This window comes from Lygodium microphyllum, chromosome 20 (assembly GCF_053477565.2).
Source record: "Lygodium microphyllum isolate KBCC chromosome 20, Lygodium_microphyllum_v1.1.10, whole genome shotgun sequence".
Classification (NCBI taxonomy): Eukaryota; Viridiplantae; Streptophyta; class Polypodiopsida; order Schizaeales; family Lygodiaceae; genus Lygodium; species Lygodium microphyllum.
Window position 1 is genome coordinate 129,384,930 of NC_141154.1, and position 26,218 is coordinate 129,411,147.

At 42.0% G+C, this 26,218-nt stretch overlaps 1 protein-coding gene across 1 annotated transcript; it reads right to left on the minus strand.

Annotated features, from left to right (window-relative positions):
- Positions 1-3,386: 3,386 nt before the first annotated feature.
- LOC148019385 (protein FATTY ACID EXPORT 3, chloroplastic-like) lies at positions 3,387-25,273 on the minus strand. Its single transcript, XM_087661031.1, has 6 exons — positions 24,808-25,273; positions 5,685-6,096; positions 4,751-4,918; positions 4,415-4,461; positions 4,199-4,239; positions 3,387-4,075 (listed from the first exon to the last, which is right to left on the minus strand). Exons 1-6 carry the CDS (start codon positions 25,069-25,071, stop codon positions 3,991-3,993), a joined length of 1,017 nt encoding a protein of 338 aa, XP_087517157.1. The 5' UTR covers positions 25,072-25,273; the 3' UTR covers positions 3,387-3,990.
- Between the last annotated feature and the right edge of the window lie 945 nt (positions 25,274-26,218).

The window sequence follows — 26,218 nt, forward strand, 5'->3', positions numbered from 1 at the left end:
CAACTACACGACCATTGTGGTGGACCACGTATTGGCCAAGTTTTATACTATGAAGCAATGATGGTGGCAGAGTTTAGCACCTCTACAAAGAGAGGGGGGGTTGAGAGCTACAAAATATGTTGGATTCACATGGCAATTCTTTACACTGGATCACTACTTCACCTTGATTGAGAAGGCCAAAGCTAGGAAAAAGAGACTCTATTGCTACTTTGTGGACTTTCATAAAGCATTTGATATAGTCCAACAAGATAGATTACTACATGTTCTACATTTACTTGGAAAATATCAAACATGATTTTGGGATATCTATACAATATATAAGAGGGTGATAGGTCAAGTCAAATACATAACAGGACTGTCGGATGTAATCTCTAGCAACATTCACTTGAAGCAAGGTTCTCTCTCCTTTACTCTCTTGGCTCTTCACCTACAAGGTAGACCACATTACCCATGGTGGCAATGATGGGGTCAATATAGCAATTATATTGGTCTCTCTTATACTTAAGGCTAAAGACCATCTCAGTCTTTGAGTCATAAGAGGGCCTACATCTTAATGCTCTACGTGATTTTTGCACATAGAGGGGATTGATCGTTGATCTTGGGAAAACCAAGATCCTAATCTTTCATATATCAACACCAATATGAAGGAGATATGTTTTCACATTAGAAGCAATACTCTTGGAGGTAGTGCATTTATATGTCTATTTGTGTTACATTTACCACATCACCTGAGAGATTCACCATATCACAAATAGCTAGAGGTTAGCTCACGCAAGGATATGCAACATTAGCCATGTTAAAGAGATGGTGCCATCAAGCGCACTTTCATGATCCCCATACCCCATGGACATAAACGAGGCCAAAGATTTCTTGATTTGGCTACATTCATATGGACATGAAAGAGACCATAGATTATCATGCTCACAAATAACGCAAACCATTAGTACATGAGATCATCAACAAGAGTTTGCAACACCTACTATGGTCATGGCAACCCTTTTATAAACTATCAACTTCATATACAAAGTACAAGATATGCACCCAAAGAAATTGCCTAAGAGAGCTTTTGAGGCTTCTAGATAGCTTGCACAAATAAGACATCGGAGCTCATGTCCTACATAGGTGCAATAACTCATAGGATATGTGATTGAATTGAACCACTACCTTGCCTTTGAGTATGTCCCAACCTCCCCTACTATACATCTCTCTCACACTAAGAAACTTGGTCATGAGAAAGAATCTCAATCGACAATACATACAACATACATGGATTATACCCCCAACAACCCCTTCTTCCAAAGATGTGATACTAAAGGAACCATTTTCTAAGGACCTCAACAAATGGTTTCATTGAAACCAAGGTACCTAAAAACACGTGCCACATTGGATGTGAGTAGCCATCATTCGACCTAGGATCTCTCATCATCTAGAGAACATTGAGTCTAAAGAGCAACTTGCATTTGTAGACTATTAAGAATAGGAGTGAGGAGCACTACATATGTAAATACAAAACCTACAATACAATTCAATCCAATCAAGATACCCTACAATGTTAAGAAGAGACACCTCCCTTAGACTAGTCATGGAGTCCCCAAATAAGCAACGCTTGGGTCACTTCCTCCTCAAGACTAGAGACTCCAAATGTCATTACTCCAATCCAACACCACATAGGGGGGAGACAATCACAACTTGCCAACTCTTTTCAAACAACAATCGCACAAACAACCCCCACACAAAGGGGTAACATTCCAAGAGCTAAGGAACTCATAGTTACACAAAGTGTAGGGATGTTGAATACACAAATTACACCAGAGAGAGAGAGACTAGAGATCCACTAATGACACATGGGCAATACCTACTAGCAATAAGATAACCTTAGACATTGTTCATATACCATCTCATCAAGAATTTATTATATATTATACATGTTGATCTTCACTATAACAAGTTAAACATGATTGTCCCACATGGCTATAACTCTCGACTTGTAATTTGTCACTTTTATGGCTTTGATCCTATTTCACTATATTTGAAACGACAAGTGTATATGATACCAAAATTGGAAGGTACTTTACCAACATTATAAGATAATAGATTAAAAATTTTGAAACAAGTTTCAAGTGAAATTTTGTTTTCTACAAAATTTAAAAATTTAAGTGTATAAAAATCAATCCAAACAACACTAAGTAATGATATTTGGAGATCTTAAAAAAGCTGACAAATTTTATCTAATTCCAAATCTCTTGATTGGGAAATATACTATACATATCAAAGTATTGTCGTGAAAGTTTAAGCCTAATTTAAATTTTTTGACATGGTTTTGAGTAGAAACACAAAGTTTTCTATTTTCTGCAAAAATAATCTTAAAGATGGACATAAAAACATACACTTTCCAGCTTGTTTTGATCCTCTATATTTTTTTCCAACTACTATCTTGAGTTAATCACATTTCCCTAAAACAATTTCTTTTTAATCTCTTATTGACGATAAATGAAAATTTTTGTAGAGGGTCAAAATTACTACAAAAGTGGCTTTTTTGCTACAAGTGTTAATACACATTGTAGAACATCAATTAGTTACACCCCCTTTTGGCACCCCCAACCCCACCCCCCTAAAAAAAAACCACACAAACAGAAAGACATGGATACAATTGGCTATTGTTGGGTAGGTTTTGTTTCCCAATGCCACATGCACATGCAGATAATGCATACACACAAATTGCACTGACTAGAGTTTATATTGCATGGTTAAGGTATTTGTCACATATTATTCTCAAAAGGGAAAGGCTTTGGAACAACAAAGAAATACAGACTGACAAATAGGTTTTCTTTGGAAACTTCTGATTGGGAGAAATGCATTCTACATACTTACATCCTCCACATAAAGAATGGGCCCATCAGTTCTGTTTTTCCCTCTAGATGGTACCTTTCCTGTGCTCTTCATTTCCCATTTTTTTAAATTGTGTTGTCTTCAGTTTACCATTGTGCAAGCACAGATGACATGAGCCCGTCTATGCAGTAAGATAAATGACACAATGGATTAATAGTAAATCAGTATTTAAGCACATGTTGCTGCATAGAACATGTATAGTTTGAGATTCTATTGTTCATAATCCAATCCTGTGCTCTTCATTTCACACTTCTTTAAAATATGTTGTCTTCAGTTTACCATTGTGCAAGCACAGATGACACAAGGCCGTCTATGCAGAAAGATAAATGAGATTAGGGATTAATACTAAACCGGTATTTAAGCGCATGTTGCTGCATAGAACATGTATAGTTCGAGATTCTATTGTCCATAATCCAATACTTCTTATTTCAGTGTATAATGTGAAGCTCTTATGAAGATTCACCAAAACCATCCACAAAACGCATTGAAAATATCTTGCAATTTCAAACTTTCTGGCGTTGTATGGTGTCCTAAATGATACCATCACCATGTGGAAAAAACATCCAAAAAACATAAAGAACTTAGCAATTTAAGGAAAAATCTCAGTCATGTGCCTCTACATGAACTTCATCTCAAACAAGCCACTGGGAAAATTCATACATTTCGGTCAGAGTACTATGTTTTCACAGTTCAAAATGAAGCCCACTCTTCTCTATACTTCAGACAATACCAAGTAAACTGTCAGCCCATACAATTTCTGGAAGTCTTCGTAGATCCAGGAGTTGATTGCATCGTATCACTTACCACCACTGTCCATGTCCCCACTGTCCAAGTTCGGTGAAGATCTCAAGTCCCAAGTGACATTCAATCCCATAAAAACGAATTCATCCTTATTCATGGAAGTAACAACCTTGATGATGCCCAAGCAACGGTAAAGCAACAACACCATGGCCTAGCAGCTGCTTCTAACTTGGAATGGCATGCCTGAATATATAGCTGCTGATTATTGAAGGCCCATAAGGGCATGAATATAATTAGAACTGCTCTAGCTAGAAGATCCAGTATCTTTCATGGACCTTTGAACCTTCAACACATTGCGAGTCAAGCTGCTGGTGCAGTCTTTGACTTCTTTGGTGGATTACCTCCTGATAAATACACGTAGGAGTAGAATCCAAACATTGCAGCACTGCACACAGAACTTCAGCAGAATTAAAACCCAGAAAGTAAGTTCTGCATCATGATCTTTCAAGAAAACCTCTCAAACAAACCACAGTGAAGCATGTTCCAGTAACATGGTAATGAACCTAACCTGATGATAGCTAGAAATGCCGTTGGGAAGACTGTTTTGACCTATGCACACACCACCAAAAAGAAAACAATAACACTTTCAGCAGCCCTTTCATAGTGCTCATAGTACTTGCATGGAATGGAAGCATCCGCTTATCAAGGCCTCATGATATCAGCACCCAACTGCTCCAATCATGGCAACCAAACATTACATAGCAGAAGAAAACAATATGCTCACCTCAAAGAATCTCCGGATCTCTCTGAGCATAATAATTAAGGTGATTGCTGGTTCAAAATTTAACAAAAGCAGCAGTTAGAAAGATGTGGTCTACTTTAGGTTACTAGAAAACAGAGACTATTAATGCATAAACTAATGTAACTCTATGATACCACCTTAGAAAAGGATTCTCAAAAACATTTTCAGAACCCAATACAAGAGCATCAACCTCAGTCTTCGATCTTTTTACGAAATGGCATAAAAAACTGACCACTCAAATGAATTGAGAAACAGAATGGTACATAAGTAACCCAACCAGATCTTTCAATCCTATGCATCAGGAACACCAGACACTACCTGCTTGTCCTTTGATGTACGCCATTGACGATTCACCTTTCTTCCAAACTTTTAAACTGGAAACACTTAAACCTAGAAGTGCACCACCTAAGATAACACCAAAGCGAATAGCAGCAGTGCTTCCAGAGATTATAAACCAAAGCAGCCCTCCAATAACCAGAAAAGAACCTGTCAAAAGTGTTTTAATGATGTGTTTTTTTAGTCCAAACTTCCTGGTTTCCTAAGTGCATGCAAGCATATCATACATGCATCATGTCTGCAAGTAAACATGGACATATAACATTTGCATCTTTACATTTTGTCTTAAATCTGGAGATGGCATGTGTATGTACATGTTCTACACCACATGTTTTCAAACTTATGTGTGCAACATGCTGGTAGAGCGGGCAGTGGGCACAGGCAGTGGGGCAGAGCATGTGGGGGGCTGTACACAGATGTGAGTGTATTCAAGCCTCAATGAAGGAAGCTGTAGAAATACTTGTAAATGTAGGTATGCACACAGATGTAGATACATGTGCATGTCCATCAAAACTTGTGTGCGCAGACAAGCATCTTCTCTTTCTTTTATTCTTTTTGTAATGATACATACACAGGTGCACACCATCAGAACTTGTATGTATAGACACTCATCTCCTCGTTCTTTTGTTCTTTATGAGCAGAGCAGATACTCATCAGTTAAGCATTTGCATACTCACCAACAATGCTTAACTATCGAACAATTGTAGGAAAATGTAGAAACGATTATACATGGAATTCAGATGTGCACATAGATGCAGATATATGGGCATGTTCACATCATCAAAACTTGTCTGCAAACATGAGCATCTCCTCTTTATTTTATTTTTTGTGTGCACACATACACATCACCAATGTTTTCCTATTGAATAATTTCCCTAGACATAGATTGTGACTTGCAGGAATATAATTATCATACCGTATGGAATGCCAAGGCAAAAGTCATGTATCTTGGCACCCTTTTTTGGATTATCTGGGGAATGGGCTTTTAGAGCTGTCTCTGCAATATCTTTGATTGGATCTGGAGCATTTTCAGCAATGTAGCTTAAATTTTCTTTGCTCTTTTCTGCTGTTTCCTGTGCAGTTGCAGCCAATGCTGCTTTTGCTTTCTCTGCTTGCTCTTTTAACTGTTCCGTGGTATCTCTTAACACACCAATCAACTTTTCAGTCGATTGGACAGCACTATCTTTTAGCCCTGCCATTTCATCAACCGGTCCATCCTGTGAATTCTCAGCGGGTTGGCTTGCATCTATAGCATCATTTGCCTGTTTATCCTGTTCTTCGGATACAGCAGCTACTTGAGCACCTTTCAACCTTGTATCACTGAAACCCTGCTAGACTTTCATGCTTAGTATTACTGACTATTACTATACAATTGTAGAAATTTGTCAACTGCACCCTTTCTTTAAGATAAAAATATCTTCAATGATCAATAAAACGTGAAAATGCTCAAAAAATTTTATCAAACAAATAGATCAATGGACATGTAAAGCAAGCCCACAGAGTAAATTGTTTTCCTTTTTTACCTCTTTAGAATAATTCCTCATACTAATCAACAACTGTGGAACCAAATAATTGTCGACATAGTACCTGTATGAACTAGGGTTTACAGCACATCCTATAATCATTAAGAGCCTAACTCCACCATGTATTTGAACCCTAACCCTAAATGTGCAGTGACACAAAATTTAATGTGATGTATGAAAAGCATGCACTATGATTGTTACATATGACATATCATAATATTATAAAGATGATTCTATGTGAGAGAACCCCAAAATGTTGAATCACATGCATCTCATATAGATATTTTAAACTACATTAATGTGATGTAACATCCAACAAAAGTAACTCTAAGAACTAATGGCATGTATGCTATCAGTCCCTGCATGTGGGAGCTATGGCAGGATGTGTTCATGAAGAGTTGGCTATGCCAACCATATGACAAAGTGACAAAGTTGATGGCAAAACACAAACCTCATGAAGACATCACAAGCTTGCATTCCTGTACTTTTGATTTTGCTTTCATGCATGCTTGCCAAATTTTCAACTGATATTTACATTTTATGCCTCCAGCCTTTGAGTTGTATGATGTATTCATGTAACAGGTTTGTCATGCAGCAAGAAACTAAGACGCACGCGCGCGCACACACAGAAACTAAGACACACACGCATGCACACACAGAAACTGACCGCATGAAAAATGTATGTAAGAGAAGTTTCACTATACTAGAATGAAAAAAAGAATACAAGCCTCACGTCACTAGGTGTATGACTTACATTCAAAGTGGCTACTTGCAATATGCACACTTTGCTATCTCAGAGGCAATCTTTCAGTATCCAATATGGCAAAAGGCATCTCTACAAGGTTATAAGTAATTAGATGGATCCAACAACATTTACACATAGAGATCTCATGGAGGATACCTCTCTCCTGGCTCTAACCTCATTTGTTGGTCACACCAAAAGTAGCCTGCAATTGTAGGATTGACAAGAAAGGCTGAATTCTAGCAATTTTGCATCTTCAAAATGTTACAGGATTAGAGCATACGTAGAAGTAGCCCACCATGCCCTATTCTGAAAGCTAAATGCCATTGCCTTTACATGGAATCTAGTCTTCCATCCAAGGACCAAAGATATCGGATTCATTATGACCTTGTCCATGAGCACATGGAGTTGACAACCCCCACCTGGAGTACATCACTAATCGGGTCAAATGCAGCAGATACAGCAAGGCACTTCCATTTAGCAGCCTTGGCGATCTCTTGGATAGAGATAGGGTTGAACCTCCATCTTCTTGACTGTGGCAGGAGATTTTATTTGTACCTTCATTATCCACGTTGTTTTGCTTTTCACCCCTCAGCTTATTTGGATCCTTCCATAAAATGTCTCTAAGAGGGGGATTTGCTGAGCGCTTTTTTCTTCTAGCTCTATTTTGGCCTAATCATTGGTTTTGGCCACTAGTCAACCTGACAGTCGAACGAAGTCAAACTTGCCCACCATTTTGTATTTAACACGTCTACATATATTCTTCATCTTACTTCATTTTCCTCATCTTTTGCCTCTTCAACTAGAGTTCACTATTCTCTGAGTTTTTGTTGTCCACTTCAAGTCACCATCAGATTCTATGGTTACAAAGTTATTTACATGAATTGAGTTTTTTCGTTTTTGCTCTATTTTCCTTTGTCAAGAATTTCAAGCTGGCTAACATCAAGCTATGAGACCTAAGGGAAGATAGGTGTCTCTTGCTGATAAGGGGGGTGGTCCCTTCGCATCTTAGTGCATTGTTCTTGGATCTCTCTGGTCTAGATCTTTTCCTTTTATTGCTTTTCCTTTCACTATCATGCATTGTTAATCAAGATCCTTTCCTTCTATTGCTTTTCCTTTCACTATCATGCATTGTCAATCAAGTGTGATGACAACTATAGTCACACAATGTTGCCAAGTTTCATTGGTACCAATGCTTTGGATCTCTCTTTTGTTAAGATGGTGACTTAGGGGTCTATATTTTTCTTTGCTCATCAAGGAGAACACAACACACCTAATTATTTATTCACCTTCATGCAGAGAGATAGAATCATGTTGTATGAGAAGAGAACCATCAGTGAAGCTTAAAGAAACCATTGAAGAACCCTCTTCTATTACGACCTATGTAATTGACAAAATCTAATTGTGCACTATTGATGAGTATAAACCCTAACCCTAATGAAACCATTGAAGAACCACCTTTCTATAATGGCCTTGAGTAATTGTCGAACTATGATACTGCAATGTCTATGTATAAACCCTAACCCTAATGTATCAAGGTATAACCTAAATGTGTAATACTTGAAGATGGAATATGTACATGATTTATGGTAAACAATGAAGTACCAATTTAGTCCATGATAGATCATGAATAAGGATCCTAATAGAGAGAAAATTTAGTCATAAAAATTGCATCACTAAAAGGAGGATTCCAAGACTGTTTGTTTGACTCTAAGCATGACCATGCTCTATCATGCTAGCATGGAAGCGCTAACATATCACGATAGTATGAGAATACTGACGTGGAATCGTAGCTTGCTAATGTGGCATCAGATTTGTCTAATTGATGGAGTAACTTTTTAATTTCTATAGTTTAAAACATTCAATAAAATTCAGAACTCACAATTATGTTTGAGATTGCAAAGCTGCATTTACCTTTTTTATCTTCTCATTTCTGCTTTTAATAACAAAAGAAACCCATGCTCTAGATTTGGCATTCCAAAAAACTGTTTTAGTAGTTGTATGGGCTGTTTGTGCACACACAACACTTGATTACTATTGTTGCTTGCTCTGGCATGGCTGTTGTTTGGTTTGTTGTGGCTGTTATTTGCTTTGCTCAATCTTGAAGCTATCTCACAAGCGTGACTACTATCTCCACATTCATAGTACCACAAAACACTGTTTCGGTCAGTCTGAAACAATTCAGCCGTTTCAGCACAAGACAAGACTGTCGAAATGTTTTGGCATGATCCCCCTACAATCAAAACGGATCTATCCACAACACATCCCACGTTTATTTCTTCCTTCTCCTCTTACATTTGTGTCTCCTACAGCTCTCTTGCTCACCTATGAGTCCCTAACTGTAGCTCTCCAACAATTGCCACCACCTCCTTCCTCTTCTTTCCTTCTCGTCTTCTTCTTGTTCTTTCCTTTCCATCCCCCTCCTCCTTCCTTCCATCCTCCTCCACCTCACACTTTCTTCTTTATGGCACCAAACCAACTTGGGAGACGTGTCACTCCACCCTCAATATAAAAAGACTCCAATGGATCTAAGTAATGGCAATGAAACTTTTATGGATTGCAGAAATCAGATAGTGTAACATGAGTAAAAGACCATCTGGCATGCATGCCCAACAAGGATATCAAGCCTTGCACAAATGTGCAAGTGGATGTAAAGACAAGTCTCCATCTCTAGCAGGTGAAAGGGCAATGGAAGGGTTGGAAGTGAGCTGTCTGTGGGAGGAGAATGCGACCAGCAATAAGACGTTGCAACCAGTAGAAAAACGCAGGTGAGGAGAGAGAAAGACTAAAAACGCAGGCAGGACAGCCTACAGGAGAGAAAAAGACTAAAAACGCAGACAGTAGGACTGTGATGATGTGGCAGGCTATATAGCAGCAGGTCTGCACAGGAACAGCAGTTGCCTGGCTGGAATCAACTCCAAACTGCGTGAAGAGGACTGGAAATCAGGAGCCAACTGATGGAGACAGCAATGGACAGCTTCGGCTGAGATGTCCTCCGCGAACGGGTGTGGGCAGCAAGTTGAAACACCTAAAATCTGCAAAAACGAGATTTTGATGTAGCGGAAGAAGAAGAGAAGTGGATGTCAAACCCGCCACCAGTCTTTGCCTTCACTAGAGTGGAAGATCTTTGCCGCTATTTGAGCAGATCTAGCTCTGATACCATGTCAAAAGATGACGTACCAGCGAGACAATAGGGTTTGCGGGGAGGAACACAGAGTGAACTCGGCAAACATGGAGAATAGAAGAAAAGAGAGAAGAAACTCTGATGAATGGAATGATGAAGACCTGAATCATGGAGTAAATGTGATACAAGGGAACAAGGGTGCCGTAGCACAAGGAAGATGATGAAGACAGCCACGAACCACGAACCGCAATGCCCTCCTGAAGGGGTGTGAGGGTAGTGGAGAGGCTGGAGAAAAGAGGTGACGGACTAAATGAATCAGTCGTGAGGAATGAATGAGAGAGTGGCCTATAAATAGGCACAGTCAGTCTAGGATGGCGCCCCTTTTTGGGGCTACAAACCCTAAACGCAAAACGCAAAAACGTAAAAACGTAAACTGCAAGTGAAGGGTGAAGGGTTTCTCAACAATGGGTAGTCAAATATCAGTGAAAGAAATGTCTATAATGTTTTGATGTCTTTATTGAGCTTAAAAATGCATTCCATGCTGATTAGCCACTTAAACAGCCCCAAAATAAGCTTAATTTAATGAAAAACCTAAAACACGGAGTGGTTTGAGAGAGTTCAGTGAAACCCTAATTTAGGAGGATCCATCCTCATCTATAAATAGACAAACTGTCCCTATTCAATCCTATATCTCTTCAATGTAGGTTCTAACTCTTCAGTGGAGCTTTCAATCATCTGTCTTCTATGTTTGCACCTCCAATGTGTAGGTGACAACTAGCAGTCCATCTCACTCATCAGCTAACCTTCTATTGCTACGTTTGGACCTCTCCATCACTTGGCTGCAGCTGGCAACTACATCTATGGCTTGTATTTAGTGTCTTCTCTCTAGACGATAACTTCCTCCATCTCCCGACAACTCCTCCACATTAGGCAATAACTGCCAGCCCTTGTTCACACCTGTCAAGCCTACATTTGGTGCTCCAAGCCCACCTGACACCTACGTTTGTTGCATCCTCTGCATCCTACACTCTGACTAGTGGCCACGGACTTGGGATCCATCTTCGGTGGACGTCACTCTCTGACACACTACTCAGTCCTTGGACACACTGTACGGTCTTACATTCATTGACAACATTCATTCACTTCAAAGTTGTGTTCTTTCTATCCCTTCTTCTATTTGTGTTTTGGTTTCTGTGTTTGAGTTTTGAGTTTTGCATTTAGGGTTTGAGTTTTACTTTCTGTGTCTATGTTTGTCTCGTTGTGCTTCTATCATGGTTGTGCACTCTGTGTTTCCTCAGTGCAAACCCTAGCGATGACTCCACAATCTTCTTCACATGGTATCAAGAGCCAAAGGTCGGTCTTTGTGTAGTGCCGAGAACCAAGATGAGAATAAGTATCCCAACTGGAAGAGAAGGTAGAAGTCACTGCCATGAGAGCATCAAGAGAGATGTTGAACAACCCGCCTCAGGAGGGAAAGCCTCCATGCTAGTAGAAGAGCAAAACTCCTAGGAAGATGAAACCATGAAGGGAACAGTGCATATCCCATGTCTAGACAAGTAATAAACCTTACGTGCATGATGTTAGTACATTGTGAATTTTCATTTATCTATTATTAAATTTTATCTATGGCTCATTGTCTATCTATAATCCATCACCCTTGAGGGCTAATGAGATCTGTACAATGTGAAACACATGATGGGACTAATTCCATAAACCAATCCATATTGTTGCACATATACAAAATCCTATTTGCCCCAAAGAGAAACAGTACAAAAAAATGAGCTTCAAGACAACTTTATGAAGTACACATAGCACATCATACGTAATAAGTTGGACATGATGAGGAACCATTCTCTTCATTTTGGCTTACCCATTACTAGACTTCGAGAGACGCAGCTTCAATTCTATCTATGATCCATCACTCTTGAGGGCTGATGAGATTTCGTACAATGTGGAACATGTTAGAAGTGTAGTAAGGGAACCCTGAGTAAGCAAGGGTGCATGAGGAAAGGTGAAGTGCGAATGAGTTGAAGGGCAGGAAAAACCCTAGCCCATAGTAAGGCTATATAAACAGCCTGGAGGTCACTCTCAAATATAAAGGGAGTGTACCACTTGTACTTGTGAGCAACTCACTAAGCAAGATTTCCTTCTTGTACTTGAGCTCTCTCTCCCTCTTATGCACACATCTTTAGACTCTCGCTCTGATTCCCAACATGGTATCAGAGCCATCTCTGATCCAACAAGCTCCCTCCAACTCCATCTCACACTAAGTGCATATGAGAGTTTCATTTCTTCATCATACTTAATCTCCATGGTTGTCTGCCATACCCACCTTTGTTGGAGGATTTGGGGAAAGCAAAAGAGAGCATTTCAAATCCTGGTTTCTTCTAGAGACCTCTTCCTATGTTTAGGGCGCAGCATGGTACGACAAAGCTTGACAGTATGTACACAGGAGGCTGGCATTGACGAAATACCCGAATCTGGCACAATTTTCACAACAAGAGAGGCAACCTGCAAATACTCTCTTTGGTGAACCCCCTTCCAAGCAGCAATAGCCAAAAAGCTTGAAGCTTGGTTTTCTTCTGTTTTCTTCTCACTGAAGTCATGAACAATGATTCTAATCACTGACCGTGTAATGAAGACATGCATTTTTGAAACCTCACTTAACATGTGGATTAATTTTTAATCACATGATTAAGTAAATGTTGCACATGTGAGGTGCAACTGGGGTTAGAGTAAATTAACGAGCCCAGGACCCAAGGAAATCACGCAATGTCAAAGGCAAAAGTTGCTATAAGTTATGCCGCACATATACTTGGTGGTATCTGATGCCAATTGTTGGCCTAGGTCATTCATTTGGCCATAAGTGTCAGTTGGTGACACTAAAATTGGCCAATCAGATTATTTTTCTAGGCACTTAAATAATTATTAGATTAATTTTCATTAATTAATGTAAAGGCTGAAATTTAATATTTAATTATGGCTAATGCTAGAAAAACCATTTGGGAAGATTGCCACTTGTCAAAAAAGCCCATGCAAGACTGAAAACATCTTTAGAGGTTGAAGAGAGGCATTTTTAGTGTATTCAACCTGCAAGAGAGAGGGAGAAGATGTTGCTGGTCTGATTTGCAGCCATTGGAAGACCTTTTGAGACAGCCAAGGGCCAGAGAAGACCAATCAACAGCAAGTGACAGCATCTACAGACTGTTGAGATAAGGTAGCAACAGTAAATGATTGATTTTCTTCAGTTCATTGCATCTATAAGCTGTTGTGGCAGGGCAGCAAGTGGATTTGACTGATTTTCAATCATTCTTCGCGACAAAACTCTGAATTTTCTCTCTCTATAGCTTTCTCTCTCATCTCCCGGCCATTTCACAACCTTGCTCCGAAGATCTCAGCATTTGGACCCTTGGATGAGAAATTGTACATTTCTCTGCTGTAAACCCTAATTTACAGCAAAAATTAGGGTTTAGTAGCAGCCTAGGGAAGCGTGCCAAAAATTGGAAGCTCCAAGTTTTGGATTTTTCACGCGTGAAGGTGAATTTCAGCTAAATTCAGGCGGAGGACTAGCCAGCCATTGAATTTGGGGCATTTTCCATCTTCATCAAAGCGGGTAAAGGCCAATTAAGTGCCTGAATCAAGTTGCAAAATAGATTGAAGACTTGCTGGTCAGTTTGGACAGCAAGGGGAGTTGAAATACCGAAAGGGATTGGAAGAATCCCATTGTAAATCAACTTCTTCTTCAATAAAGCTAAAGAAATACCGAAAGGGGCCCCAATTTTGGGACCAATCGGGTGTGCGTTGTCCAAGATCAGTAGGTAAATTTGTATTTTCAGATTTACTTTGATTGTTTGCTGCTGTAATCAAGTTGTAATCAGGAATTTACCACCCATCCACAGATGGAAGGCTGGTTACAGACTAAGCAAGGTTCAAGTTCATTGCAAACCTCGAAGCTCAAAACTCAAAGCCTGTTGCCCCGAAGGTGACTCTCAAGCCAGCATTCAACCGATGGACTCCAACACAAGCACTTCACTAAGCTTGGATACTAGTCTCAAATCCACAAGTTTGATGGAAGAGACTTCCACCCATGGCAAGTGTTAGTAAAATATTAAATAATGGAGAGGGGTTTCTGGCCCTTCATCAAAGGGACCAAAGCCATTGATCCATCCAACCCTATGGATGTTGAAGATGATGAAAGAGCCCAAGTTATAATAATGTTGCGCCTGGATGAATCCTCAATTCACCATACTGACCAACTTGCAACCGCAAAAGAGAAATGGAATGAGCTCGAGAAACTATATGGTGCAAGAGAAAATAATTCCAAAATCTTCCTCAAAATAGAGTTCTTCAACTTGAAATATAAGCAAGGAGAAGACCTAGGAAAGTTCATTTTCCACATGAACGGTCTGATGGCTCAATTAGCTTCAATTCAAGCTCCGGTCACTAAAGAAGCTGCCATTGCAATACTCTTAAAAGCCATAAGGAAAGTTTTATCAACTCTTGTCACTACCCTAACAAATGTACCAAATCCTACACTTGAAGGTGTCATTCAATCTTTTCTGGATGAGGAGAAAAGAAATCAAAAAGAAGGTAGTAGCTCTAGCTCAGCATCTACCTCGACAACCCCTAAATAAGTCTTAGTCCATACTATGACTACTAAGTACTCCTTTTGCAACAAAAAAGGACATATTGTAAGCAATTGCTAGAAAAAATATCCCAACCAGATGAAGTGCAACAAATGTAAAGAAATAGGGTATATCACTAGTAAATGTCCAAACTCTCCTCAAGTTCCCAAAGAATTGGAGGCCAACTATGTCTCCAAAGCATCCAAAGACTAACTTTTCTAGTATATGGTGTATCATCTTTCCATAAACATCCTTGTATCCTATTTTATAGAGGCATCCCACTAATTCATTAAGGGGTGGAACCATTTATATTCTGTGTAATCCAATGCCACCTCTGCATTGAGAAGGGGTGTTAGAAGTGTAGCATGGAAACCCTGAGCAAGCAAGGGTGCATGAGGAAAGGTGAGATGTGAATGAGCTAAAGGGTAGGAAAAACCCTAACCCTAGCCCACAATGAGGCTATATAAACAGCCTAGCAGTAACTCTCAAATGTAGAGAGAGTGTACCACTTGTACTTGTGAGCAACTCACTAAGCAAGATTTCCTTCTTGTACTTAAGCTCTCTCTCTCTCTCTCTCTCTCTCTCTCTCTCTCTCTCTCTCTCTCGTGCACACATCTTCAGGCTCTCACTCTGATTTCCAATAGAACACACAATGGGACTAGTTTCATAAACCAATCCATATTGTCGCACATGTAAGAAATCATGTTTGCCCTGAAGAGGAGTAATACAAAAAAGAGGAACTTGACAAGGGCTTCATGAAGTACATGCAACGCATCACATGTAATAAGTTGGACATGATAAGGAAAATAGAAGATGATTTACAAGCATTTTGCAACCATTCTCTTCATTCCAACTAACCTATTACTAGGCTTTGAGAAATGCAACTTCAGCCCATCTCTTGGTGAAAAAAATATGGCAAATGTGCTCCTACTTCGGCATGTGACTTTTGATAATCTAATGCAATCTCCTACCTAGATAAATGTTGATTGTTGCCTGCGACCTAAACTTAATCTTTTGAATTTGAATAAAAATACCTTGTCTTTTCTATCCTCTCATAAGATTACAGTTCATGGCCTATTGAGAGAAACTAAAACACATGGGCTCTCGTCCATACAAAGAAGAGAGAGAACCCACTTGGAGCACTCAATGTTTTTTCATTGCAGCCTTCGCCTTCTCCAAAACGTAGCTTTGTCCTAAGAGCCTTCCTAGGTGATGAACTATAACTTGTTTAACCTTAAATTGTTAAGCTTAACTATAAGGGCTCCAAGTACTCTATCAAGACTCATATCTTTGTTCCCTTCACCTTTACAAGTGAATATGTATAAAATTGATATAGAGAAGGTAAGTGACATCCTTGAGATTTCACAAGAGGAGTGTAACATCTACTTTATACTCTATGAGAAGCTATCAGCACCCATCCCTGGGGACTCATAAACAGAGGAGGGCTAAAGCAAGAACCAAACGTGTAACAAATCCAAAACAAGAGTCAAATTTGAGGTAGAGTCAGTGGTAGGGGCAAAGTCTATTTCATCATCCTCTCAATCAAGGAGAAAATCCAAAAATGAGATGGTATAGGAGTCCTCAAATGATGCTTAGACATGTGCCATAGTCAATCGTCCACCTATCATTCTATAATGGTAGATGCACATAGCTATTTGATTAAATGATGTTATATGTATATGATGTATTTTGATTCTCCTATCATGTGTCTTAGACTTATCACCCAGTATTATGATTCGTCTAGTTATTTTGAGTCCTAATATTAGTATTCGAATACTTGGATTTATCACTTTGCTATTACATATGATGTAATCCTTATGGTCTTTAAGATTTCTATGTCTATATGGATTGCAACTCTATTAATCGCTCAATGCTCATTGTTTATAAGTTGTAAATTGAAGTAACTCAATATTTTATATTCTTCAATCTTGCTATGATCGTGTATTATACAAGCTGTAACACCTTCAAACTTCATGAATCGTGTAACATGAAGGCTTAGAGTCTTAAGTGAAATTTGAGTAAACTTTATCGTGGACATTGATATATTTAAGTACCCATGTATGGATTTTAGGGTGAAATCCCAAACTCCTCCCCCATCTCAAAAATTCGTCCAAAACTCTAAAACTTCATTTTTTGCCCCTTCCATTTCCCCCATTCTTGAAACTCCATTTCCCCCATGCTCCTCACTCATGGAGATTGATCCTAGAATCATCTAGTTGTCACACAAAATGTGGCAATGTTCACTCTAGTAAGTCATGTGGCTAAAATCTAGACTGCATACTACTAGATGAACTAACACAAAGTGCTAGATTTGCATCATATTTTGAGGCTATTTTCTAGGGATGAAGAATTATTGCTTGTGCAGAGTATAGGTGTATGTTGCCAATATTGAACAATATCAAGTTCTCAATTCTTGGAATAAAGGAAAGAAATACCACAAGGAACACAAAGGTTTTTGTGCTAATCTATCATGGGGACGTGAATTGTCAACTTAATTATATTGACATACTTGAGTTGGGGCACTCAAGTTGTGCACACGTGAGGTGCACATGAAAGATTAACTTGAATGTATGTCATGCTGACAAGCAATCCAAGCATGAGCAGTAGGGGACATTATTTAGTAGAGGGCGGCAGCATTTTGTGCATTTATTGGGGCTGGTCAGCCAGTCAGCCAGTTTTTAACTGGCCAACTGCATTTTTTAGGTCCCAAGCTGTTGTTCAGCCAGTTTTAGGGTTTTTTGGCTAGATACATCTAGCCCTCCACTTTGGGTCAGATCATTGTCTTCTTCCTCTTGTAGGTGCACACTCTAACATGGCCATTCTTCTCTGTCAATTGCGAGGACTGCTGGTTGGGTGGGAGGGTAGTGGAAGGGCTGAAAGTGAGTTGCCAGTGGGAGAAGGGTGTAACCAGCAATAAGAGGTTGCAACCAATAGAAAAATGCAAGTGACGAGAGAGAAAGACAAAACGCAAACGCGGGCAGTAGGAGAGAGAAAGACTAAAAACGAAGGAAAAAACAGCAGCAGCAGTCAATATGTTGAAATCAGCTCCGAACAATGTGCGATAGGCGGGAAACAGGCCCCAAACTGTTGTAGACAGTAATGCGCTTGGACCGCGATGTCCTCCGCGTTTGGGGCTCGATCCTGCATAACACGGGTCATCAAACAATAGTTAGAGCAAACAAGCTCCGTAGAATGTGCCTGGTGCCTCCGTGACCGCCGCAGACCATCCTGCGGTCCCCACTCCTCAGGAATCCCCTCAATCCCTGAATCACAGAGTGTGTCACGGGCACAACGAGGAGGCTGGACCTCTCCTCGTCTCTCTCCATCAGCTGAAGACTCTGGGATATCCACCGGTGGTAACTCCTCGGGGGTGACCGGTGGAACAGTAGACTCTGTGTCAAAAAACAGAATCAGAATCAAAAGGCGCGGGCTCCAAAGGAACTGTAGCGGGAGCCCAACTCTCCCCTGGATCTCCAAGAACGGGATGCTCCTCACCCGCTGGTATGGCCGGAACCTCCACAAACCGAACATCGCGACTAGTGTACACATCCCGCTTAACGGGATCATACAAACGATAGCCTTGGGACTGGGAGCTGTAGCCAACAAATACATGTCTTCGGGAAGCTGCTTCAAATTTATCACGATGAGCCTTGGGAATGTGAACATAGGCATCACACCCAAAGACCCTAAAATAAGAAACATCGGGCTTAGTCCCAAAGTAAGCCTCAAAAGGTGTCATCCCATCAACGGCTGAAGTGGGGGATCGGTTAAGAATGTGGACTGCAGTAGCCACAGCCTCGGCCCACAGAAACTGAGGTGTCTGTCGGTGCTCCATCATGGTGCGCGCCATCTCGATCGCACTTCGGTTCTTCCGTTCAAGAATGCCATTTTCTTGAGGAGTGTTGGTATTAGCAAACTCCTGGTGAATACCTTTATCTGCACAAAAACGAGAAAACTCATTAGAAACAAATTCACCACCCTTGTCGGATCGCAAGGTCTTCAATCTCCGGCCTGATCGGTTCTCCTCAAAGAGAAGCCAATCCTTGAAGTGGAAGAAAGCTTCTGACTTCAATGCCAAAACATAGGCCCGTGTCATCCTGCTGTAGTCATCTACGATCAACATGAAGTACGAGCTCCCTCGCAAGGACTCGTTCCTCATAGGGCCACAAAGATCCATAGATACAAGCTCCATCGGTGAAGTAGACCGCCGCGAAGCTTTGTGGGGAACGGCATCCCTATGCTGCTTCCCACGAATGCAGGAGACACATGGCTGCTGGCTCACCACTATGTCCGGCAACCCTCGAACAAGCTGTCCACATGACGCCCTCCGAAGATAATCATAGTTAAGGTGACCAAACCGAGCATGCCATAGCTCTGACTGTGTCTGAGGGGTAAGAAGAAGAGTAGAGAGGGCGGTGGAAGACTTCAATTTATAGATGTCGTTCTCCTCATATCCGGATGAGAGAACCTTCCTTGACCCACGATCAAGAACTCGCACTGAATCACTGTCAAACTCCACCAAAAGTCCAAGGGAGCAAATATTATGAACTGACAGAAGATGATATCCTAAACCTGGTACATGCAAGACCTCTAAGGTATGGATACCGCCGCGTCCATCTGGAATAAGCTGCATCTCACCCCGTCCGGCAATAGACACTGAAGAGCTATCTCCAATGAGAATCTACCTACGCGAAGGTCGCAACTGGGCAACACCATTTGATAAAGAAGTCATGTGCCGGGAGGCACCACTGTCAACGATCCACTCTCGAGCCTGGGAAGCTATCATCGAAGCATCAGAAGCATTCAGTGTAGAGTCCTCAATGACAGCTAGATGAAGAAATGCAGCTGATGAGGGTGCAGCCACCGCTCCAGAATCCTTCGTGTCCTTCTTGTTAGTGTCCTTCTTGTCTTTGTCAGGGCACTCCTTCCAATGGCCAGTCTTTCCACAAATATGGCATGTGGATTCTTTGTCCTTGTCCTTGTCCTTCTTGGACTTGTTATCCCTCTTCTTCTTTTTTTGGTCCTTCCCCTTCTTCTGAGAGGCTTGATCTATCAGTGCCTCCGACTTGGAAATATTATGTCCCTTTAGTTGTTCCTCTTGGTCCAAGACCATAGGAACCAACTCTTCCCACCGAAGAGTGGACTCCCGCCCGGAAGCAATGAGGGCGGAGTAGAAAGCACCGAATCGTGGCGGCAACTGGGACAAGAGTGTGATCGCCATGTCTTCGGAGGAAATCGGCTTCCCCGCATTCTGAACCTGCATCTGAAGCTGTCTAAGCTTGTTGATGTGCTCCCGCAACGAAGAAGACTTGTTCACAGACAAGGTCCGCATCTGAACCTCCAAAGAAACCCGCTTCATAAGGGTCATCCGGTTACACATCTGATCAAGCTCCAGCCATATCTCCCGAGCCACCGTTAAGTGCTCGATGTGAGCTATCACGACTGTAGTACAAGATAGAAAAAGAAAGGAATGTATCCTGGCATTCAGTTTGTCCCAGTGAGACTGTGCCTTGGCCAACTCCGCACGAGCATCGGAAGAGAGTTTGGACTCATCTCTCAACGAGGGCCGGTCGATCTCCTGTACAAGCTCCACCAAATCATAGGACTCTAGGATGGCCAACATCATCACGCGCCAGATGCGGTAGTTGTCGCCATCGAGCTTCTGATCTGCGGGAAGAGCCGGTAAGACAGGCACCTTCCGGTCCATAATCGTCTGGAACTCCAAGTCAATCTCTGTAGACATCTTTACCTGTAATGCCTTCACAAACGCAAAAGCAGCCCCCTCTGACTGTGAAAGCTCAGCCTGCTAGGGCTCTTCCGCGTCCTGAAACTTCTTCACCCGCCAGAGGCGATGAAAAAGCAAAACCTGCACTTGAAAGCTGAAAACTCAAACTTCCTCCTCGTCAAACAACAGCAAATCCACCACCTGGACTCCTTTCCTGCGCGCCCACGCTCGCTTCAGCCTTGTTCCGAGGCGCAGCCCTCCTGCCTGCCCTCAAACGCTGAAAACGCAGCCTTGTGTCGCGATAGAAACTCCTCTTAAGGTTGGTTCTTCACTCAGTCAGCCCTTTAACACTGCTCTGATACCATGTCAGAGTGCAGCGGTGCGGAAGCGTAGGACTGAGAGAGAGATAACGCAGAGAGAAGAGAGAGAAAGAGAAAGTGGAAGATGAAGATCTGTTGTATAAAGTGTGCTGTATACAAAGATATGCAGATATATACACGGGCGCAGTGCGCTGGACTGCGTGTCTCCACCTCGACGATGCAACCTGCTGTTCATCTTGAAGTCCGCTGCAGTTAGCACTGTCTCCTATCTGAAATCTGCGAACAGAGATGGAATCTACGCATGCCTCCAGCCTGTAATCTACGAGCAGAAGAATGTAGGCAGAAAACTAAAAACTCGGCTATAAATAGCCAGGATCTGGGCGCTAGAAATATGCAGGTCGGCTGCATTAAATGCAGCCAACTGTACGGCAGCAGGCCGGACTGCCACGTGGCAGTCCGACTGGACTGTGCAGTCCGACCAGGCAATGATCTCTAACAGTCGTCTACTGCAACAACTAGAGTGCCATTGCCCTTACGGGCAATCCGATCATCACACCACGGACACGGCATGTAGAAGTCCGCTTCCACTTTTCCAGAGAGCAGGTTAAGTTAGGCACTATTCACCTAGAGTTTGTGCCTTCATCAGATAATTTTGCAAATATCTTGACCAAAGTGGTCAACCGGCCAGTTCTTTATTACCTGCTACCTAGGATCGGCTTGGGTACACCCTCCCCTACTTCTTCAGCTTGACGGGGAGAGGGTGCTTCCCTCTTGCTTTTCCTTCCAGTTTGAGAGGGGGTGGCTTCTACTCTTGATCGTGACAGTGGTGATGCTTACAGTTTTTAGACATTACATTCACTTATTCTTTTATATTGTATTATGGGCATTTGTAACTTTATCCGCACCGTCAAGATGACCTGATTGTAAAAGGGCACTTGGACAAGTGAAGAATCCCCCTACAAGGGCACTGTCCTAGTGGCACCGTTGCATAGCATATTGCATGAGCATGACATCTTGCATCTCCCTTTGCATTACCCCATGCATTGGCATTATGTTTATGTAAACATGCATCTGTGCGCATTTATCCCTTTTCCGTCCACCGTATTCGTAGCATAACACATGGCAGTTCTCCTAACGGCAGTTTCCCTACCCTTGCTTGCTTGCTTGTTTTACTTGTCTTGCTAAGCCCCCCATTCTCTTTTTTGTCTTTCCACATATTCACCACATGATTGGCACATACATACACTTGCTCTCATCCTTAGACACTTATCCTAGTCAGTGCGAGGGATTGGTTTGCTAGTTTTATGCTTGTCAGTGCGAGGGATTGGTTTGCTAGTTTTATGCTTGACTTGGGTTTAAAACTCTCTTTATCTTTTCCTATCTATCACTTAATCGGCCGCTGCCTCTATATTACTTATGTATTTTCACAACATTTCAAGAAAAAAAAAATCCATTGATTCCATCCGCCTTTGTAGGACTTGGTAGGCCCTTAGGCAGCCGCCGAGCACCCTTGGTCCGATGCCCTGGCCTCTCTAGGGTGATCACTTGGGCTCCCTTGGTAAGATCACCATCGCCTTTGTAGTCTTGGTAGGCCACTGGGCAGTCGACGTGCACCCTTTGTCCGATGCCCTGACTGCTTTGGGGTGGGACACCTTGGGGTAAATTAAAATTTAGACTAGCCTTCTTTTCTCGCCCTATTTTGGGCCTGAGAGGGGGTGTTGTGCTAAGAATTGCTCTTAGCCACTTGCTCTTAGGCACTTAAACTGCCCCAAAACATGCTTATTTTAGGCTTATTTTAGCCAAAACCCTAAAACGGGGAGCGGATCGAGAGAGTTAAGTGGGAGAGGATCTAGAACCCTAATTTTCTATAAATTGGCAGCTAGCCCTCCACTCTTCCCTAATCTCGTTTTTGCAAGTTTCATGTGTTATCAGCTTGTTGCCCACACCCTGGTCACGGAGGACATCTCAGCCCTTGCTATCCATCACTGTTCCCTACAGTCTGGCGCCTGTTTCTAGCCCTCCACACGCTGATTGCTGCTATTTCTACGTGGCGACTGACTGCTGATCATCTGCACTGCTGTCGTACAGCCTGCCACGTCAACAAACTGCTGCGTTTGCAGGCTCCAACTGCCGCCCTGACAGTTTTCTCTCTCCTGCTGCAGTTGCTGCAGTATTTCTCTCACCTGTCAACTATCATCTCTAGTTTTCTCTCTCCTGCTACAGTCGTTGCAGTCTTTCTCTCACCTATCAGCTGTCCTTTGCAATTTTCTCTCTCCTCACAGCTATGTTTTCAGTATTTCTCTCTTGCAAGCTATCCTGCCTGCATTTTTAGTCTTTCTCTCTCCTCACTGTTGTCTGCATCAGATCCAACTTCTCACTGCTGCATTTGCTGGTGTTCAACATCCAGAGGTTGCCTTGCTGCGATCCGGGATCCGTTCGGAGTACGGCACACTCTCCAGCTCATTACCCCTGCCCCGATCCTTGAGATACACGAGTTCGAGGTTCAGTATTCATTCACTACATAGTGTGTTTGCTGCATGAGCATTGTATTATTAGAAGTCATATCATTTCATTTATTCACTGTGTTCATTGCCTCTGAGTTACCCTAACTCTGTTCTTTTATCAATCTGTGCTTTGTCATACGGTTTCTGTTTATGCTTCTGTGTTAGGGTATTTTCTTTACAAGGTCATGATCAGATTTGCACCTTCTACTTCAGATTTTCAATCATTATCATACCCGGCTCGCTCTAAAGACTGTATAACCTCACCTTAGCTCCAATCAACTGTAACTACATCAAATTTGGTAGTATTCTTGAACCCTAGTTCCTTACACGAAGGAGGAGACTCTCAACACTCCCTCAGCCCTGTCCCATGATAATCAATGGTTGTCAGAAGCCTCCATTCCTTGAGCATCTCATATGTATCACTTCTTCTTCACTCAATTCATATTTGGAATTCACTCATTCAAACTCTATTTCTCTCCCATTTTTGCATTTCACATTTTGGTCCGAGTCATTGTATTTCAGTTATGTTTGAACATTCTATTATTTTTTTGTGCAAACCCTAGCTTTCACAAAGGGTGAAACATGAAACAAGTTTCACTTTTGAGGCATTTCACTTTTCATCCTACTAACATGGGACAGGTTTGGGGACAGGGACAAAAATTTCCATCTCCTATCATCATAAGAGGGGCTCTAACATAGGAACGGGACTAGGACAGTATGGGGACGAGATGGCTAGAAATGGTCATCCCACATCACTATAGTTTGCATATGAAAAGGTTTGACCATTTCTCATCAAAGAAGAAAAGAGTAAAACTGTTTAAAATTCATGTTATTTTGAATGTAGTATAACTATTTTACATGGTGTTTCGCTCAGAGCTTACCCAAGGGTGAAACAGTTCGTGCTGAAATGAAGCATTGCAGGGGCAAGACACTGTGCAGATGACCTGATCAAACCATGAAGGTGTATGCGGTATGATCTGTTACATCATGTCACGTGCTTGCACTAAGTATTGACCCCCACATGTCATTATCTAAAGCTGAGACAGTTGCAGCTCCGGGAATAGTGGGTGCACTTTTCTACATATTCAGTTATTGGGGTGGATAAGCACGAGAGTCGCCTTAAGAGTCTTTTTATAAAAAGAAAAGAGCTAACAGCCGCCCGGCATAGAAAACTGTGAAGATGCATGCACAAGGACTTCACAGACTAATACTCTTAGATACCATGTAAAGGTGCATGCTGCCAGAGCTCTGAGACAAAGGCAGATAGACCACCTCCTTACAGACAGATCACAGCATCTTGAGACAAAATGGAAAGGCAAACCAACTGAGAATGTCCGAAAACGCCACACTCGAGACATTTAAAATGGAACACAGCATTGAGACCAAGGACAAGGATAAAACTGAAACAAGCAGATCAAAAACGAATTTTTTCTAACAAAGAATCCTAACAAAGAGAAAGGGAAGACTTTGCAGTACCAAGGCATCAGACGAAGCTGCAGCGATGGCGAATTTCCATCGTTGGGCGAGGAAGAGGCCCCGGCTATGAGCAGGCTGAGGGCAGCAGGCACGGATGGAAGCTGTGCGCGCACATCTCGAGAGAAAAACCAGTCTGGAAATGGAGGAGCCGGCGAGGCCTGGGGGGCCTGCTTGTTGGTGGCGGTGTTGATGATGCGGCAGCAAAGGGGAAGAGGCCAAGGCCTGCTGCTTGAGGGCAGTACTCCTCAACACTTGAGCCGCCATCGCTGCGACAGAAGAGCCAGAGAGAGAGAGCAAGATGGATGGAATGGAAGAAGAAGAATGGATGGAAGTATCTCAGGGAAAGCAAATGAATCTCTGGTGAAGAGGCTTTCTCTGGCAGTCGGCTCTCTCTCTCTCACGAGTCACGCTTATACTCTCTTTCTAGACTCTCTAGAGACTCTCTCTCTCTCTTTCTCTCTCTCTCTCTCTCTCACACAATCAAAAAAGGTCCTAATGCTGACGACTATCCCAACATCAACGACCAACTGGAGCTTTTTGCAAGTCCCGACCGTGAGAAACGCTTCCAGCCCTACGTTTTGCCCCTGCCTGGGTCCCATCACTTGCCAACTCGTGAGCCGTATCTATTTTACCCTAGCCCGCATTCGTTGCATTGATCAAGCGCCTTGTCACACGAGCGCCCACCACCACCACCACCACCAGAAGTTCTCGAGAGGCTTTGCCCAGAGAAGCCAAACTACACCTCCAACATCAAACGCTAAAACAATTTCCCGTCCACCCCCCACACACAAAGCCAAGGTTCTGGCAAACTTATGCCCCTTGCGTTATCGTTTGGAAATGGAACCTCTATTACGGAATTCTTGGTAAACAACTAAACTAAGACGTATGCATTGGTTCTACCTCTTAGAGATGCACTTCTACCTCCTTCACCCAGCTTCTAACTTTATCTACTATTCGCTTCCTCCCTCCTTCCTCTTTAGAGTAGACATTGGTTCTACCTCTTAGAGATGCACTTCTGCCTCCTTCACCCAGCTTCTAACTTTATCTACTATTCGCTTCCTCCCTCCTTCCTCTTTAGAGTAGACATTGGTTCTACCTCTTAGAGATGCACTTCTGCATCCTTCACCCAGCTTCTAACTTTATCTACTATTCGCTTCCTCCCTCCTTCCTCTTTAGAGTAGACATTTTTGCTTCCATAATGGGGACTTGCATTCCTTTAGTTAGCATTGTAGCATTGTCATAAAAGCTTTGTATCAACTTTTTTCTTCCTCTTCTTTTGGTTCTTTTTCCCTATAGATGATGTGTCTAGGTTACCAGGCCTGACCAGTGAAATGACAACCTATTTTGCTTGAGCTCTAGTCATTCATAATTATGTTTAAGGAAATTGGGGTGGCATCATTATCCAATGTCT

Bases quoted from the DNA above. Each gene is read 5' to 3' on its own strand.
- LOC148019385 (XM_087661031.1), bottom strand. From the start codon at position 25,071: ATGGCGGCTCAAGTGTTGAGGAGTACTGCCCTCAAGCAGCAGGCCTTG. The intron at 6,097-24,807 runs GTACTGCAAAGT...AAAGTCTAGCAG, and splicing joins CAGCTTCGTCTGATGCCTTG to GGTTTCAGTGATACAAGGTT. The intron at 4,462-4,750 runs GTAGTGTCTGGT...ATTTTGAACCAG, and splicing joins GTACATCAAAGGACAAGCAG to CAATCACCTTAATTATTATG.